The sequence below is a fragment of the Gigantopelta aegis genome, chromosome 9 (assembly GCF_016097555.1).
Source record: "Gigantopelta aegis isolate Gae_Host chromosome 9, Gae_host_genome, whole genome shotgun sequence".
NCBI classification, from domain to species: Eukaryota; Metazoa; Mollusca; class Gastropoda; order Neomphalida; family Peltospiridae; genus Gigantopelta; species Gigantopelta aegis.
Genome location: NC_054707.1, coordinates 18,599,893 through 18,620,147, shown reverse-complemented (window position 1 = coordinate 18,620,147; position 20,255 = coordinate 18,599,893). Strand labels below are relative to the sequence as shown.

The following is a 20,255-nucleotide window of genomic DNA, read 5'->3' as shown; positions in this document are numbered from 1 at the left end:
TTTTTAATGGGTGTACTCCGGCCAGGTTTAGTGGGTGTATTTGTTTAAACCAATATCCTGGGAGAAAGAGCTGGACAACATGGGTTGTCCTTTTCAGGGTATGTGTCCCCCAGACAGGCAAATGTACATACAAAAATCCATGGGCCTGCTGATATTAATAAAAATGTTATAGCCACTAACGCTATATAGAAACATATAGCGTAATTAATTGTGGTTTGTGGCCATTTCTGGCAATCTGCAACCATTACCCTTGTCCATGATGTCAGGAAGCTAACCGTGTTATACTCAATCCCAAAGTACTGGTTTTTAATCCCACATTACATCTGTATAGTATATATATAGACATTTCTACGCTAATAGTGAATTATATTAGGTTTACTATTGTTTACTGTTAAGTGTTCTGTTTGTTTCTCCCAGTATACTTTCCCACTGACGTAGGAAGCAGGTGGGCAAGGGGGCATGTGCCCGCCACCCCACCCCCGTTTCTTGGTCCAGTAGCAGGAGCGATGGTTTATATATATATATATATATATATATATATATATATATATATATATATATATATATATGTGTGTGTGTGTGTGTGTGTGTGTGTGTGTGTGTGTGTGTGTGTCCACACACATACACACCCACCACACACACACACGTTTTGGCACCTTCCTACGTCACTGCTTCCCACCGAGCCATGTGAACGCATTACCTACCAACATTTAAACCCAACGATCCAGCTACCGCGTTTCCCAGGCTTGTTATAGTCGCTAACACGATTTGGATTATTCGAATTTTACAGCTTCAGCCTTCAGAATGAATGAATGAATGAATGACTGTTTAACGACACCCCAGCACAAAAATACACATCGGCCATAACTGGGTGCCAGCCTTGGGACAAGACAGTAAAGAGTTTCATGAGCACGGACTCGGCAGATAAATTGTAGTTTTAAAGGCGCCGGGTGCAGTTCATAAATAGAGGACCATAATTATGGCTTCCCATTATCGCAGCAGTCTAGAGTGACCGGGTATTGTGGAAATAACCGTTATTCTCCGAGGAAGCTTTGTGGCCGAGCCACGTAACGGATTCACACCAGCGAAAGTTATTGGTGTATTTGGACACGGAGTGAACACAACGGGACGGGAGACGTCTTACAAATCGTCACAAAGCGGAACTTTTAGTGTCGTCTGCTCTTTGTCGAACTGGGTTAAACAGACTGATAAAAATGCGATCACCGCATAGACACGGAACGATTTAACGGGTTTATAGGCCTATCTCCCAAATGAAAAGAGTCGAGGTATGGAAAAAAAAGAAAGAAAGACGTCATGTAGCAGAAGACGTTACGAAGTGACACAACTGGCCTCTGTGGGAGAGTCTTTGTCAAAGGCAAATCGTTTCTGATGGAACGGGGTGGCCTCGGCTTTGTGTGTCAAATGAGCGTGATCAAAATGGGTTCTAAAGACGAAACCAGAAGTACTGTAAAAAAATTACCTAGTTAACTCTTATCATTTTAAACATTTAAAACTCAAAACCAAAAGGAAAAAAAAAGAAAAGAAGAGAAGATAAAAATGTATTATGAACTTACATAATATTAATTCCGTTATGGCACAGAAAAAAAGTGTTAGAGTCTTTACGGAGAATACTCGGATAAACTGAACGATAGACATTTTTTAAAAGTTAATCAGAGAGGAATTGCAGTCGGGAAATATTTTAATCATGTCTGCTTCGACGAATTCGTCTTCGACACTATCCGAAGATGATCGAAGAAAGTAAGTCAAGATTGGTTATTTTATTTTATTTTTTATTCATTTGACATTATTTTTATTATTATTTATAGGGTTTTTGTAGAGCTTATGTTGCCATGTTTTGCTTTTTTCTTATTGTTTAGTAAACTAAGGTTGGTTTTATTTAACGACGCCACTAGAGCAAGTTGAGTTTGTATCTTACCATCGGCTATTTGACGTCAAACATATGGTCATTCTGACACTGTTTTTTAGAGAAAACCCGCTGTCGCCACATAGGCTGCTCTTTTACGACAGGCAGCAAGGGATCTTTTATTTGTGCTTCCCACAGGCAAGATAGCACAAACCATGGCCTTTGTTGAACCAGTTATGGATCACTGGTCGGTGCAAGTGGTTTATACCTACCCACTGAGCCTTGCGGAGCACCCATTCAGGGTTTGGAGTTTAAAAATCCCATGCCTCGAGTGGGATCCGAACCCAGTACCTACCAGCCTGTAGACCGATGGCCTAACCACGACGCCACCGAGGCCGGTTTCTTATTGTTTAGATAACGATTCTCATATTAGACAGTTTTGCGACTTTACAACTTAAAGGGACATTCCTGAGTTTACTGCATTGTATGATGTTTTCGACTAATAAAATAGTTCTACGATTAAACTTACGTATTAAATATATTTTCTTGTTTAGAATATCAGTGCCTGTATATTCAATGTGTTTCTGGTCGTCTTAATATTTGTAAGAAACCCACACTGGATTTTGTCTTCAAATAATTTTGTACGAACGAAAATAAAATGAAATTGAACCTAGTACAAACACGTTTAATATACAGCCACTAATATTTTATGCAGAAAAATATATTTGATATGTAATTACAATCGTTAAAAAATCTCTGTTAGTCGATAACATCTTAAAAATTGCAGCAAACTCAGGAATGTCCCTTTAAGAAAGGAAATGGTTTATTTAACGACGCACTCAACACATTTTATTTACGGTTATATGGCGTCAGACATATGGTTAAGGACCACACAGATTTTTTTAGAGGAAACCCGCTGTTGCCACATAGGCTACTCTTTTACGATAGGCAGCAAGGGATCTTTTATTTGCGCTTCCCACAGGCAGGATAGCACAAAACATGGCCTTTGTTGAACCAGTTATGGATCACTGGTCGGTGCAAGTGGTTTACACCTACCCATTGAGCCTTGCGGAGCACTCACTCAGGGTTTGGAGTCGGTATCTGGATTAAAAATGTCATGCCTCGACTGGGATCCGAACCCATTACCTACCAGCCTGTAGAAAGATGGCCTGCCACGACGCCACCGAGGCCGGTACCACTGGGCTACGTCCCGCCTCTTTACAATTTAAAGATACTGTGCCGAGTTTGCTGCCAATATAAGATGTTTCCGACTAATAAAATCTTTTAACGACTGAAATTACATACCAAATACATGATGCTGTTCTTGTTCGGAATACCATTATCTCTATATCCAATGTGTTTCTCGTTGCTCCAGTATTTGTAAACAGATAAACTGGATTTGGTTTACCAATAATTTTGTATCCTTGAAAAGAATATATATACTATTATGAAATAAAATAAACTGTGACCTAGTACAAACACGAGGTCGATAAGAAACACGTTTTTTGTTTTGTTTTGTTGGTTGTTTTAAATACAGCCACTGACATTTTGAGCAAAACAAAATGTATTTATCATGTAATTTTAGTCATTAAAATATCGCTGTTAGTCGGCAACATCTTAACACAGGCAACAAACTCAGGCTTTATTTTTTATTGTTTAGATAACGATTCCCATATTAGACAGTTTTGCGACTTTACAACAAATGAATTATTTAACGACGCACTCAACACATTTTATTAACGGTTATATGGCGTCGGACGTATGGTTAAGGACCACACAGATATTGAGAGAGGAAACCCGCTGTCGCCACTTCATGCAGCAGCAAGGGATCTTTTATATGCACTATCCCATAGACAGGATAGCACATACCACGGCTTTTGATATACCAGTCGTGGTGCACTGGCTGGAACGAGAAATAGCCCAACTGGCCCACCGACGGGGATCGATCCCAAACCGACCGCGCATCAAGCGACCGCTTTTCACGTTCCAACCCTGCAAACGCAAGAGAGTTTCCTGTAAATGTTCCGCACCATTGCTTTGCGCTCTGGGGCGCATACGACGGAGGAGGGGTTATTGATGGAAGCATCATCACGACTGGGAATTGATCATTGTTCAGTCAAAGACTCGATTTTTTTAAAAGACGCATCCTTCTGATTCAGAGGCGAATCTAGGGGGCCCCCTAAATTTTGTGACAGTTATAATTTTATTATATATTAATGTTCTTTTTTTTTACGATCCCCTCCAAACCTCCCCCAAAGTTCTGTTGGCATTCCGCCTCATGTCAATGGGCACCCCCTAAATGGATTTTCTGGATCCGCCACTGTGATTCGTTATATTCTTTCGTGGGAGGACGTATTGCTCGAGGGGTTTAACTGCTTGCTTCTAGTGTTGCTAATAGTTTGATGAGTGAAGCAGGGTGTGAGATATGACAACAGGTGGTGATTAATTTATAACACGGCCGTTCTATCTACACATCAATTAATGTTACGCTTCAATTAGAGATATAATGTTTCCCCACTTTTAACTCCTTTGGGTAAAACAGCTGTAAATAGGAACACTTTTAAATGTTCAGATTAATCCCCCTCCTCCCTCCTCCTCCCCCTCCGCCTCTACCAACCTATATACGCAAATATGTGCTACTAATTGCTTTGGTTTTCGAAGAATTTTATAATCTGAGACATTTGAAGATTCGCAATAAGTTTGGTGCCTTGTTGGGCTTTTTTTTAAATTTGGTTTAAGGTGCAAAATTATAGGACAAATACGCACGCATTCACACACACACACACACACACACACACACACACACAGAGAGAGAGAGAGAGAGAGAGAGAGACACACACACACACACACACACATACTTACACTCACACTCACAGTTACAAATATAATACTAGTATTATAATGGCTCACCACTTAATTCCTTTGGATAAAACAGCTGGAAATAAGAACACTTTCTCTCCTCCCTATCGCTTGAGCGGGTGGGGTTGGGGTAACTCAGAGACACAGCGTTCGTCTGAGGTGCGACGAGTCATAGGATCGATTCTTAATGTAGAATCATTGGTTCCAACCACTGTCCCATATCAAAGGTTGTGGTATGTGCTGACCTGTTTATGGAATGAATGAATGAATGAATGAATGAATGAATGAATATTTAACAACACCCCAGAACTAAATACATATCAGATATTCGATGTCAAACAATGGTAAATATGTAAATTAATCGAGGATCAACATCAAAAGAGAAATTATAAATTTAAGTTAAAAACACAGTGTAGGAAGCTGTGCAGAAATATAAGTATCGTACATAAGAATATTAAAATTTCGAATAATACATTTTAAAATCTCCTAGATGGAAATGATTCTCTCACATTCTTTTTCCTGATCCTGTCTATGAGAAAGTGTACATAAAAGACTCACAAGCTGCTGGGTTTCCTCTCTCACTCTAAACCAAGTGTCAAAATAACTACATATATGTGTTATGCTAGGCACTGACTGTCAACTGTTACGACGAAGTTGGCCAACTCGACGTTTGCGTTGTAATTTTCCCTACTCCCGACTTACGACGGGTGCGCTCATATTAACAACTAATGGGTTATACGACGAGAATCGAGTTGTAAGAGCGCCCAAACTAGCAACTAGACAGTGAGAGAAGAGGGTTGGCCAACTTTGTGCTGACAGTTGATAGTCTGAGCCTAGTATTAAACAAAAATAACTGCAGATTAAAATGGCTTAAGGTATCGTAAAACAAGCATTCCTTTCCTTTTCTTTGCTTAATCTATCAGGCAACAGTGGTTGGAATGGAAATTTAATAAACGGTATGTGTTTTGAGGGATATCGATCCTTCTTCATACCAGTGCTCTGCCGCTTAAGTAAGTACCACGTGCACTTCCTTGTTCAAGAGTGCCCTGACATTTTCATTTGCATACGTCCAAATGTTTTATTTAACGACGCACTAAACACCTTTTATTTACGGCTATATGGCGTCAGACATATGGTTACGGACCACACATATTGAGAGAGGAAACCCGCTGTCGCCACTTTATGGGCTACTCTTTTCGATAAGCAAAAAGGGATCTTTTATATGCACCATCTCACAGATAGGGCAGTACATACCACGGCCTTTGATACACCAGTCGTGGTGCACTGGCTGGAACGAGAAATAGCTCAATGGGAGGAGGGACTAAGTTTTAAATATACTTGTGTTATGTTCACTGAACCATTCCATAGTTAAGTTTGGCTTGTTTAACGACACCACTAAGGCACATTGGGTATTGGGTGTCAAATATTTTATAATTTCAGAGGAAATTCCGTATATTTTTCCATTAGCAGCAAGAGATCTTTTATATGCACTTTCTCACAAACAAGACAGCATATACCACGACCTTTAATACACCAGTCGCGGGGCACTGGTTGGGACGGGAAAATCCCCAATCAGAGAATGGGTCCACCGAGTCGGTTCGATCCTCCGACCCGAGCACCTCAGGCAAGGAACAGTTTCAAAAAAAAATCCGTCATAATTATTAGTGTGGTTGGGGGGTGTGGGTAAATAAACGTTTCCTCGATTGTATTGTTTTTTGTGTGAAGTTTTTGTTTGTATGTTTGTTTTTGTGAGAGTTTTATTGTTCGTTGTTGCTTTTGAAGGAGGGGATGGTGGTGGGGCTTTTGTGGAGGTGGTGGTGGGGGTGGAAAATAATTACTCTGTGTGTGATGACGATACCTTGTCTACGGGGTTCATTACTATTTAATACAACAACATATTTTTGCAATTCACTGGATCAATATTCTGTCGAAATTAACCCTCACTGAACAATGCGCTTTGTTATTCGGCTTACTGACAAAAACATTCTTGGAGGAATAATATCTTCTTAGTGTCAGACAGAATTAAAGGTAAATATCAGATGTTACTGCCCTAGAAATCCTATAATGAATAATCGATAAACAAAATGCATTATTGCTACTCCTGTGTCCATTTCCCCAACTGTAGGGCTATGTAATATGCAGGAAAATGTGTGTACGTGTATTGTGGATATTTTATTTTAAAATGGATAATGTTGCAGCAGTTCTTTTTCGAGGAACAAACACAATGGAAATGTATACATTACTTGTAAGTATCGTCTGCTAAGTACAGTTATATACTGTATATTTGGTATAGACCTTTAGCTTTGTTTTCTTACAGTAATGCTCCATTCTTCGATTTCGTTTACATTATATTTACAATGTAGGTCATGCACAAGCGCAGTTGTAATGAAATTGACACCTCATGGTAGACAAAGTGCACCACGTGCAGAACAAGTTTTTGAAAATATATCTCTGAACTTGCCTACTTCATCTTACTGTCAAACTGCTTAAGCAAATACTTTTCTTGGCGATGATGTTTGTGAACTGTATATAAACAATTGACCATATTTATTTATAGTGAAAATTTAACCCACGAATGTATAAAAACTGCAATAGATCCGTTATAATAATAATAATAATAATAATAGATTTTTATTTCAGATCAGAGATCCATAGAAAATATATAAACATATATAAACTTCACATACAAAACTGATTACATAATATACAGCAGCTTGTGCCAGCGATTTACACATACAGATTTGACGTACACAGTTGTACACCGCAGGTGGGCAAGTAGGTCGTTTGAAGTTGTTTCGATTCTGCTCTTTAGCGAATATGCCAAACATCTGGCCTCAGACCACAATTAATTTCGCTATATGTTTCTATATAGCCTTAGTGGCTATAACATTTTTATTAATATCAGCAGGCCCGTGAAGTTTTGTATGTACCTTTGCCTGCATGGGGGACACATACCCTGAAAAGGACAACCCCTGTTGTCCAGCTCTTTCTCCCAGCATATTGGTTTAAACAGACACACCCTCTAAACCAGGCCGGAGTACACCCATTTTACACAAAAAGCACTACTTTTGCATGGGCCGGAATTACCACAAACAAGTCTTCAATGTCAGCAAGTTACACATGTTTACAAACTACATGCTATCCCCTGTCACTTCAGTCAAACAGTTGCCACTTCATAGCTGTCTGCCATGAAATAATCACAGTCAAACAGCAGACTACTTGCGCGGTGAAACTTCCGGATTTTGGACAACCAAATGGGAAGATAACTGTAATCTGAGGCCATCTTGCTAGCACTGTATGGTCGTCGTTGTCCGATCATCCGTCGGTATGCATTATTATAACATATGTTAAGATCCTTCATGGTATTCTGTGTGAATTTCACCCATAATATTCTGCTTTGGTAACATATAGTACACGAAGGAAGAAGAAAATATTTTATTTAACGACGCATTCAACACATTTTATTTACGGCTATATGGCGTCGGACATATGGTTAAGGACCACACAGATATTTAGAGAGGAAACCCGCTGTCGCCACTTCATGGGCTACTCTTTTCGATTAGAAGCAAGGGATCTTTTATATGCACCATCCCATAGACAGGATAGTACATACCACGGCCTTTGTTACACCAGTTGTGGAGCACTAGCTGGAACGAGAAATAGCCCACTGGGCCCACCCATGGGAATCGATCCTAGATCGATTGCGCATCAGGCGAGCGCTGTACCACTGAGCTACGTCCGTACACGAACTGCGACTGTAGCTTTAAGTAGGAACCAAAGAGATTGTTTCTTTAAAGACTTACACTAAAATAAATAATAATTATGTTCACAAACTAAAACTATGTGCTATTAATTATTTTTTATTTACCTATTCAGAATAACGGGAATAACATTTCTCAAACGAGACAATACACAACTAACAAGGCAGTGTGGTAAACTATTTAATATCGGAACGTAAATATGTGTTAATACATTAAATTATGAATCTGATTAAAATCAGCTTCACTGCATTTTTAATCAAATGACAGACTAGAGTGGAGTTATTTTAATCAGATTGATTAAAATTTTAATTATGTGGCTTTTTTATTAACAGCAAAAAATAATAATAATAAAAAAATAATAATAATAAAATACACACTCATCTAATATCTGAAATGTAACAACACGTATGTAATACAGCATTTACAGTAATGTTTATTTTGAACCTGTGGATAATAAAGTTATTTTTATTACAAAAATAAAATTCGTGAAAGTGATATGAGCACAATCATATCAAACATTAAAGGTCGAACAGATATCAATGGAATGATATCTTAAATTGTAATCGTCATCAAAGAAAGATATAAGGTCTACATGACTCTCATGTTGGCTATTCTCACTATCTTACACACCCGCTGGTGAGAACACCATGCGTTATTTTCGATAACACATAGTTGTTTACACACGTACGTATGTTAACAATTTCAAGACATACAACTGGCTGCTCCTAGGTGATGACCAGGTCACCGATGCCATACGTCCAATACAAAACAGCACGGTGGCAATCGATTACACTGTGATGTATAGATAACCTGGCAATCGTGTGTCTGTGACGCGTAAGTCGGCTTCAAGTGGCGAGCATAATACATTATTTTTATTCCTAATATATGATATTGACGATACCGAAACACACGAGGGTAATACAGCGTGTTTTTGTAAACTGTACACGCAATTTTAATTCCAGTCCGCCATTACTAGATATTCAAATGATGTAAGAATATGTGGCGCGGGGTCTTTTTGAATGTGTCCTTACATCAACATAAACTAGTGCATAACGTGTTTTTTGTTGTTGTTGTTGTTGTTGTTTTCTGAACGCTGGACAGCTTTCAGTGTAAAATTGCTATTGAAATGTTTTTATTTGATGACTATGAATGCATACGTCAATTATGCTTAAATGTCAATAAACCTAGTGCAGTGACCTCGATTAATTTACATCTAATTTGCAAAGTTATCGAATTCTTAAAGTATGTGATCTGAAAAATATCAGATACTTTGATTGCACTGAAAATGTATGATATTATATAATAAATATATATATACACGTTTTGTTTTATTTTTAAATCCCTTTAGTTTTTGTTGTAGCTGCTATAAACGAATCGGTCATTATGGTCTGAGTTATGTTCTATAGAGGTTTTGTGGAAACTATTTGGTTTATTAGCTCCCTTCTTGGCAGATATGTTTTGCAAGATCAAAGCTTGTGTCTAGGTGGACCATGCTTCAATGTCCAGTGGTGTTACAAGATTAGATTTGTATCTTTATTTTATAATGGGGTTGGGTCTAGCTCACTCGATACAACGCTTGACTGGGGTGTTTGGGTCGAAGGATCGAATCCCCACAGTAGACTCATTCTCTGACTTGTTTTTTTTTATCCCGTTTCAACCAGTGTCCCACCACTGGTGTTTCAAAGGTCGTTGTATGTGCTGTCCTGTCTGTAAGGAAGGATCATAATATAAAAGATCGGTAGCCAATGGCAATATCTAGCGGGTTTCCTCTAAAACTAACTACACGTCAGAATTACAAACTAATGGGAAAATGTAGCGGGATTCAATAGCCGATGATCAATTAATCAATGTACTCTAGTGATGTCGTTAAACATGGTTCGCAGCCCAGTACCGGCTCCCACCCAGAGCGAGTTTTAACGACTCGATGGGTAGGTGTAATGCCACTACACCCTCTTTTCTCTCACTAACCACTAACAACTAACCCACTGTCCTGGATAGACAGCTCAGATAGCTGAAGTATGTGTCCAGGACAGTGTGCCTGAACCTTAGTTGGATATAAGCACGAAAATAAGTTGAAATGAATGAATATCAGTCCACAAAACACATGCCTGTATTTTCTAGTAGCAGTCACGACCTTGCCAAACCATCACTTGTTCTGCGTTATGCAGAGATATGAGTGTTGACTGTGTATTACTGTTTTGTCGTTCGGCTGTATCAGCACTTAGGCATATCAAAGTTAGCCATAGAAATCAATGTGGGTGGTTTTCTGTCGAAAGATAAGGTAGTGTAAGCTTCCACGCTGGATTCTGAAGGTCTGTTAGGAGCAATAAACCGCGAAGCGGATCACGAAAGAAAACATCGAAGCTCAGCAGAGGTGATGCAGGACTTTTCTGGGGTGGGGTGCAATGTTTAAAAATGACACAGAACAGCGCTACGCGTAACTATATGGTAATATTTCACTGCAATATCAAGCTGGCCAAGATATTACATCAAATAAATGTATTGTATTCATTTCTAAACACTGGGGTGGGTTTTTTTTTTTTTTTGGGGGGGGGGGGGGCACTTTTAATTGCAGAGGTGGGGATGCGCAGTCCCAGTACCCTCCCCTTGGATCCGCGCCTGTGGCGGACTGATCTTTTTAGTGGTGACGTAAAATATGCTCTCTTGGATTGTTTTTTCTGTGGGAATTGTACGTAGAGCGAAAAATAACATTATTTTATTTGCCCATACTTTTGTTCGATTTCCAGAATATCTCTAATCTCCCTATACCTGCCTCGGTGGCGTCGTGGTTAGGCCATCGGTCTACAGGCTGGTAGGTACTGGGTTCGGATCCCAGTCGAGGCATGGGATTTTTAATCCAGATACCGACTCCAAATCCTGAGTGAGTGCTCCGTAAGGCTCAATGGGTAGGTGTAAACCACTTGCACCGACCAGTGATCCATAACTGGTTCAACAAAGGCCATGGTTTGTGCTATCCTGCCTGTGGGAAGCGCAAATAAAAGATCCCTTGCTGCTAATCGGAAAGAGTAGCGACAGCGGGTTTTCTCTCTCAATATCTGTATGGTCCTTAACCATAATATGTCTGACGCCATTTAACCGTAAATAAAATGTGTTGAGTGCGTCGTTAAATAAAACATTTCTTTCTAAACTCCCAATAGTTATGATAATGCTAGCAGTCGACTGTATCAGTTGATAGGAACCCCATGAACACCTACACAAAAGTAGTTAAGAAAATGGTTGACACTTTTGTTTTATTTTATATTTTTAAAATATCGACGAGAGAACTAATAACGTTTTTATTTCGGTAGAACCGAACACACTGTTGAATAGCTCGAGTCACCTGTAGCCCTCCCCTTATTGACATATTGCAGGGGAGGGCTAGAGAGGACTGTGTGTAATACTTCGGCAATCGTAAACGACCAAATGGTAGCCAGCCACTGTGTCTAAAATACAAATGTTTTCCTAAATATGATGCCACAGAGCTTTAGTTTGATTATTCTCGAGTCCAGTCATGATATTAAACTTACATATTGTTAACCAGTACCAACGCTACACGAAGAAACCCGACGCCTCTATGCGAAACCGAACCTGCGCTGTATTTTCTTATTGTGACGTATGGCAAAAGTGTGTACCCATGTGATACGTGGTGGAAAAAAGGCCCTGGTATATATTATCTTTTTTGTAGGATGGCGTATATAAAAGACCCCTTGCTGCTAATCTAAAAGATAGTAGCCCTCATTCATTAAATGTGTGGTCTTTAATCATATGTCTGTCGCCATATAACCGTAAATAAAAATGTGTAGAGTGTGTTCTTAAAGGGACATTCCTGAGTTTTCTGCAATTTTTAAGATGTTATCGACTAACAGAGACCTTTTAACGATTGTAATATACAGACAATGATATTCTAAACAAGAAAATATATTTAATATGTAAGTTTAATCGTAGAAATATTTTATTAGTTGGAAACATCTTACAATGTAGCAAACTCAGGAATGTCCCTTTAAATGTGTGGTGTTTAATCATATGTCTGACGCCATATAACCGTATAAATAGAAATGTGTTGAGTGCGTTCTTAAATGAAACGTTTTTTTTTTTTTTTTTTCATTGTTTATGGAGCATTGATTGGAACAGTGAGAAAAAACAAAGTGCCAGTTGAGTGGAATCGCCATATTTACTGAGCGAAATCAAGAATGCACTGTAAATATAAATCAGTAACAATAAAAACGTCAATATCCTGTGGCCTTTTCACGTACCGCGCCGGAGCATGGAACTTTCGCATGCATCATACCATTGTGAAACTGCCACTCGATTTACACGAACTTAATGAATCTCGAATATCGCAATATTTCGATCCATATTAATGAATAAAGAATGAAGATGGGGCAATGTTAGGATACGTGAGACTATAAAGTAGCATATGTCCAGTATTCAGTCAATGTGGTAATCCAGAACAGAAAATGGCTGTCCAGTACGTAATTTTAATCCAGTTTTTGTAATCCAGTCTGATCTGGTTTAGTTGACGTCTGCTACTTCCAGTTTTCAGTTGCTAAGCGATGGTCGTGGCTATATTTTGTGAAAAGCCAGGTTCGTTTAAATACCTTTTTGTGCACGACTGTAATATACTATTTGGATTGTACTATATAATATTCTGATGACGTAGATTGGAAATGCCATAAATAATACACAGGTATGTATGTATCTAGGGCCATTGTTCATAAACTACATAGCTCTAGCGGCTTTGTGATCGTTAACAATTCCTTTTTGGTTTTCCTAAATATTTTATGATTTTAATAGTTGGGAGTGAAGTGTGACATAGTGGTAGAAGTTGTGCTCGGGGTATGCTTGGTCTGTTCCCTTTCTGTGGGGGAAGTGCATATAAACGACCCATTGCTACCAATAGAAAAATATATCGGGTTTCTTCTGGAGACTGGATGAATGAATGAATGAATGAATGAATGAATATTTATCGACACCCCAGCAAGCTGGCAACAGAATAACCAAAATGAATGCAAGTTGATGATTAATCATTATGCTCTAGTGGTGTAGTTAAACAAAACAAACTTAGTTTTTTGGCTTGAGGTGAGATGGGTTTCTTGATCGATTGCCGTCAGTGGACACTTTGGATTTTTCTCATTTCAGCCAGTGCTCAACGACTATCATATGTTTTGTTCTGTTTATAGGAATGCGTTTATGAAAGATCTCTTGCTGGTATTTGGTAGGAGTAGTCTGTGTGGCAACAGCTGGTTTCGTCTCACTCTTCAGGTGCGAGATTTAGCTCGCCTGAGGTGGTTGCGTCGAAGGATCGAACCACCTCGGTGGATCCATTCAACTGATTAGAGGGGTTTTTTCCCCGTTCCAACCAGTACACTACAACCGGTTGAAGGCCGTGGTATTAGCTTTTCTTTCTGTATAAAAGATCCCCTGCTAGTAATGGAAAAATGTATCGGGTTTTCTCTGATTACGAGTCAAAATAGCCGATGATTAATAAAGCAATGTGCTCTGGTGGTGTCGTTAAACAAAACAAACTTTAACTTTCACTATCACACTTAAGATGATGTGTCGCAAATGCTAGAATGTGGTTATGTTTTTTTATTTATGGTTGGGGTGGAGGGGTTTGGGGGGAGGTATTTTGTCTTGGTTTTTGTTTTTGTTCGTGGGTTGGGGTGATAGTGGTGGGTACTATCCAATTAAAAGATATTCCATTTCATATGCAATGATATTTTTGTCTCCGTAAACACTATCAGTAATTGAATAAAATAAGTAAGGTGTGTGCTAACGTGTCATATGTCATTCATCACAACAACAAAAACCTACACATTTCGTAATTATTTACCTGTTTTCATTTACTAAAATGGAACGTGACGCATTGTGATTATCTTATCTTCAAAACGTTTACACTTCACTATTAAACTCATTCGTAATTCAGTCGGCCCAGGACAAACACTAATAATAATGATCCACAAATAAACGCCCATAAACAACAATTAAACAAACATCCCCTTGTTAAAAGCACGGCCCTTCTATAGCATAGACCGATACCTGGGCACCAGTAACACATAAACTTGTTTTCTTTTCTCTTTGAACACGGGTATTCCCTGAATGGGACTAAATATTCCTATAGCTACTCATTGACAGTTTCACTGTCGGGGCGTTTGGCGTCATAGTGTTAGAGTCTGGTGAACCATGAGGTCGTATTGAGTGTAGTGTAATTGTCAGCGAAAGTAGGGGGTGAACATTGCCATAAAAACCATGAAATTTCTCTCTCCCTTGAAGACCACGATGGCATAAACTTTGTTTTGTGGATTTATTTCCCCGTCTTAAATACACACACACCCTTGTTGCCACCCACTGGACATTGTAAACAGGACACGCATGTATATATATTAGAGAAAAACAACCAAACACAGATACAGAGACACTATACACACTTAATGCTAACGTATTACTAATGGATAGCTCTGTACTGGAGTTCCCTGTTATGGATTTCCCTCTGATGGAGTGTGGTGGGGAGGGGACAGTGTCTGGTAAAAGAGATGCTTGTGAAACATCTCGGAGTCTGCCCATTAATGGACACGCCTCCCACCGACGGACGTTTCTGACAACTGGCGGCAATATGAAGACCTCGCGGTATGATTGCCATTACATAACTAAACGTGATGGACTTAGACTCCTATCTGTATACTATGTTTTTATTTATCTATATACATGTATGTATATGTCTATAGCTATCTACCTATCTGTCTATGTATATATGTATATATGTATGTATGCACCTATTTATATCTACACCTATATCTATCTATCTATCTATCTATCTATCTATCTATATCCATCCATCCATCTATCTATCTATCTATCTATCTATCCATCATCTATCTATCTATCTATCTATCTTTCTTTCTTTCTTTCTACCTACCTATCTATCTATCTATATATCTATCTATCTATGTCTCTATCTATCTATCTACCTATCTGTCTATATATACACATCTATATCTATTTATTTCAATGCGCTCTATCCTACCTACATACCTAACTTCCTACCTACCTACCTACCTATCTATCTATCTATCTATCTATCTATATATATATATATATATTTGTCTATCTATTTATCTATCTATGTCTCTATCTATCTATCTATCTATCTATCTCTCTATCTATTTATCTATCTATCTACCTATCTGTCAATCCATCTGTCTATATATACACATCTATATATATTTATTTCAATGCGCTCTATCCTACCTACATACCTAACTTCCTACCTACCTACCTACCTAACTATCTATCTATCTATCTATCTATCTATCTATCTATCTATCTATCTATCTATCTATCTATCTATCTATCTATATATATATATATCTATATATATATATATATTTGTCTATCTATCTATGTCTCTATCTATCTATCTATCTATCTCTCTATCTATTTATCTATCTATCTACCTATCTGTCAATCCATCTGTCTATATATACACATCTATATCTATTTATTTCAATACGCTCTAATGGTGTCTTCAAACAAAACAAACAACCTTTATCTATCTATAATCTATCTGTCTACATAAACATATACATATATAAAGAAATACATATTTATATTTAAGACATATTATATATATATATATATATATATATATATATATATATATATATATATATATAACTATCTGATTATTTCTATATCTGTCTGTCTGTTGGTCGGTCTATATGTATTTATTAATATCTATATACCTACCTACCCACCTACCTTCATACTTACCTAAGTTTTTTGTTAGTATTTTTATAGGGATTTATTTTGTTTAACATAGAATTAAGTGTGTACATGTTAGTAGTTTTCTATTTCGTAATTCACTATAAAGATTGTAGGGCAATATAGAGATATTTTTAACAATTGTTACCGGAGGTCTTCTTATACTCATTCTTGAAATACATCCGCGTGTGTGTACGTGTGTGTGTGTGTGTGTGTGTGTGTGTGTGTGTGTGTGTGTGTGCACAAGACAATCACCACAGGTATGTTTACAGCGAGACGGTTGAAACATTAATTTTATCAACACAGCGCAACACCGAGTCTGTAAACCTTTTTTTTCTTTGTGTTGACAACTAAAAGTTCGCTTTGTTTAACATCACAGGACCGGCCTCGGTGGCGTCGTGGCAGGCCATCGGTCTATAGGCTGGTAGGTACTGGGTTCGGATCCCAGTCGAGGCATGGGATTTTTAATTTAGATACCGACTCCAAACCCTGAGTGAGTGCTCCGCAAGGCTCATGGTTTGTGGTATCCTGGTGGGAAGCGTAAAGATCCCTTGCACCGACCAGTGATCCATCCAAACTGGTGGTCAACAAAGGCCATGTAAATAAAATTGTTGAGTGCGTATAAAACACCTTTCTTTGCCTGTCAGAGGGAAGAAATGTTCGACTCATAGTCTTCAGAGGAAACCCGCTACATTTTTTCCATTAGTAGCAAGGATTCAACAAGTGCCCAACGACTGGTATATCAAAGGCCGTGGTATGTGCTGTTCTGTATGTGGGAAAGTGTATTAAAAATCCGTTTCAACTAATGTAAAATGTAGCGGGTTTCTTCCGAAAATTACGTGACAAAATTATCAAATGTTTGATATCCAATAGCAGATGAGTAATATTAAAATCAATGTACTCCAGTGTTGTTGTTAAACAAAACCTTAACTTTTTAGTCCATATGGAGAATACCCCTCTATTACAGTACGCTTATTATTAACTCTTTTGACTGTCCCCTACTTAGACTAGATACGGCCCTGTGGCTGTCTTTATGAAACGAACAAATAATATAATTTATAAATGTTCTTCACTAAACTATATTCTGTGGTTTCTATTCGTAGTAGGGTTTTTTTGGTGGAAAGGTTAAGAGTTATGTTGTAATGCAGAGAGGCATATAATTCTATTGACTTTTACAGGCACTGTCGTTTATGAAAAGATCAAAGCACAAGTTGTAATACCAGAGAGGTGCATAATTTCAACAGCCGTTATAGGCAGTGGCTTTTTTTACAAAGGTCAAAAGAACTGTTACATTCACAGAAAAAAAAATGGTGGTGGGAAATAATTCGCTTGCTGTACATGTTGAGGTCAGAATATACAGAAAAATTGCGCTGTGATATTGTAACTCATGTTCCTTCTCTAGGCAAAGGATTTTCATGCTCATAGAGACAATAGAAATAGATACTGATATAAACAATATATTCGATAAAACAGCGTTGGGACGTTATAGTTCATGTTCAGCTCTAGGCAAAGGCTTTTCATTTTCAAAATATATTTTATTTGGCAGACAAAAGAAATAGATACAGATATAAAAGAAAATATACAGTAAAACTGCATTGGGGTATTATAATTCATGTTTGTTCTCTGGGTAAAGGCTTTTCAATGAGAAATATAATTTTATTTGGCAAACGACACTAGAAATAGATATTGATATAAAACAAAAAATACGGTAAAAAAGCATTGGGAGGCATGACCTCATGGCCTTTTCTGGCTACGCCAATGAAGATTTTTTGTATTATTATTTAATCTTACAGTTAATACAATAAATTTACATAACAGATCCATTGTTTATAAATAAATATATAAATGTGAAATGTATACAAAAAATAAAAATAAAAATATCAGTACTAGTACTGGCTTTAAACAAAATCCTGAAAGCAGTGTTCAACATACAGAAAGAAAGTCCACCCCCACAATATATGGACATTATAAATTAAAAATATATGTACAGTCGAACTTCGTTATCTCGACCTCTGTTAACTCATTAGCCCAGGAAATCTGGAGGTCGGGAAATGGTACCATGACATCCTTTTCATCAAAAAGCTAGGTTCAACTCAATCCACCGTTATCTCGATTTTGAGCCATTTGGTTCGATCCCTTCATCATCGAGATAACGATGTTTGACTGCATATATATAATTAATCTTTAAATAAATTGTGACATACAGACCAGAATTTCATAAACTTATTATAATTGCAACAAGAGAATGCCACGATTTTTGTTATATTATAATATAGACTCGGCTCATTTTGTATCAATGTAATAACTGGTATAAAACCCTTCAAATGACTTTTAAATATTAACCCGTTTAGTTATTAATGTAATAGCATTAATGGGATCATTGTTACACGTCTTAAAACCCAAAATTATATTTTCTTTTGTAAAGTTCATTATTACACCATTTTTGTTGCATCCAAGGCTTTAACTGTTCCCAAATTTGTCTGACGTTGTTACATTCCCCAGACAGGTGTATTAATGGCGATATTTCATGCTTACAGAAGGAGCAAATAGATGAATCAATATATCCTATGTTATGTAAAAACGTATTTGTAGGCAATATTCTATTAATAATCTTGTATTGAAACCATCTTAATTCTGTACTATCTGTGCAGCAAAAAGGTATTGTATTATCATTTTCCAATCATCATCATGATATCTGAAGTTTAATTCTTCTTCCCATTTTAAGGTAAATTTGTATTTTAAAAATCTCGAGTCCAATAAAATATTATAAAAGTGTTTATACGCCATCTGGTATTAGATCACTAGCCATGCATAAAAAGACCTGTTGACTTTTTACATCGATAAATTATGTTTGCGACTGTAGTTTTAATACACGTAAAAAAAGTAACAGCTAATTTAATTTTAAAAATTGTAATACAATAGAAAAAAAAACCAATTTATCCAAAATCGGGCTTTGTATTTTAAAATTCATCTTTCTGCTCCAGACAAAGGCTTTTCATTTTTAAAATATATTTTTATTTGGCAACAAACATTACAAATAGATACAGATATAACGTCAAAGTACTTAATGTGATTGCTGGAAAACACCACGGAAGAAGACAGTAGCCATTCAGATGACGACATTAAGCTCTGTCTGTGTTAAACGATGATCCCAATTTGGCTTTAAAGGGGCATTCCCGAGTTTGCTGCATTGTAAAATGTTTCCGACTGAAAAATATTTCTACGATTAAACTTACATACTACATATATTTTCTTGTTCAGAATATAAGTGTCTGTATATTCAATGTGTTTGTGGTCGTGTTAATATTTGTAACAAGCCCAAACTGGATTTTGTCTTCAAATAATTTCGTACGTACGAAAAAATGTTGTTAGGATATAAAATGAAATTTACTCTAGTACAAATATCAGAACGACCAGAAACACGTTTAATATACTGCCACTGATATGTTATGGAGGAGAATATATTTGATATGTAATTACAATCGTTAAAAAGTATCTGTTAGTCGATAACATCTTTAAAAATGCAACAAACTCAGGAATGTCCCTTTAATGGTGGCTCTGAGTTCCATTGTCTTGATCTGTTTAATTAGTAAAAACTTTAAAATAATTATTATTGTAAAAATAATATTGCCTTGAACTGTTTACTTAGTAAAAAACTTTTTAAAAATTATTGCTGTGAAAATAAAATTGTTTTATCATTCAAAAGACTGATTGTTCGAGAAACGTATAAAGTGATATATTCAGTGGGGTGGTGTACAAAATGAAATTAAATACTTTCGCATTATCTGCAATAACATAAATCCAGCATGACGTTCAGGTGCCCGCCAACCCATGTCGCCCCTCCTTACGTGATCAAGCCTGGTTTAGCGATAAATGATATAGAGGCTGATAAAATATTTCTAATACGTGTTAGGACAATAATTTTTATATTTGGAATTTACTACAAATATATTAGGACATGCGTCCTTAAATCCGTGACAGTATGCCTTTAAAGAATTTATTTTATAAAA

At 37.2% G+C, this 20,255-nt stretch overlaps 1 protein-coding gene across 2 annotated transcripts in view; it reads left to right on the top strand.

Annotated features, from left to right (window-relative positions):
- Window positions 1-20,255, top strand: part of LOC121382370 — a 30,858-nt gene that overhangs the window by 4,574 nt on the left and 6,029 nt on the right. The window contains exon 1 of one of the 2 annotated variants that reach the window (XM_041511956.1): window positions 881-1,758. The exons of the other annotated variant lie outside the window; for it this stretch is intronic. Coding sequence (XP_041367890.1) covers window positions 1,706-1,758 — 53 coding nt within the window. The 5' untranslated portion in view covers window positions 881-1,705. Of the gene's footprint in view, window positions 1-880; window positions 1,759-20,255 lie in introns of those variants that run through there. 2 annotated transcript variants of the gene reach the window in all.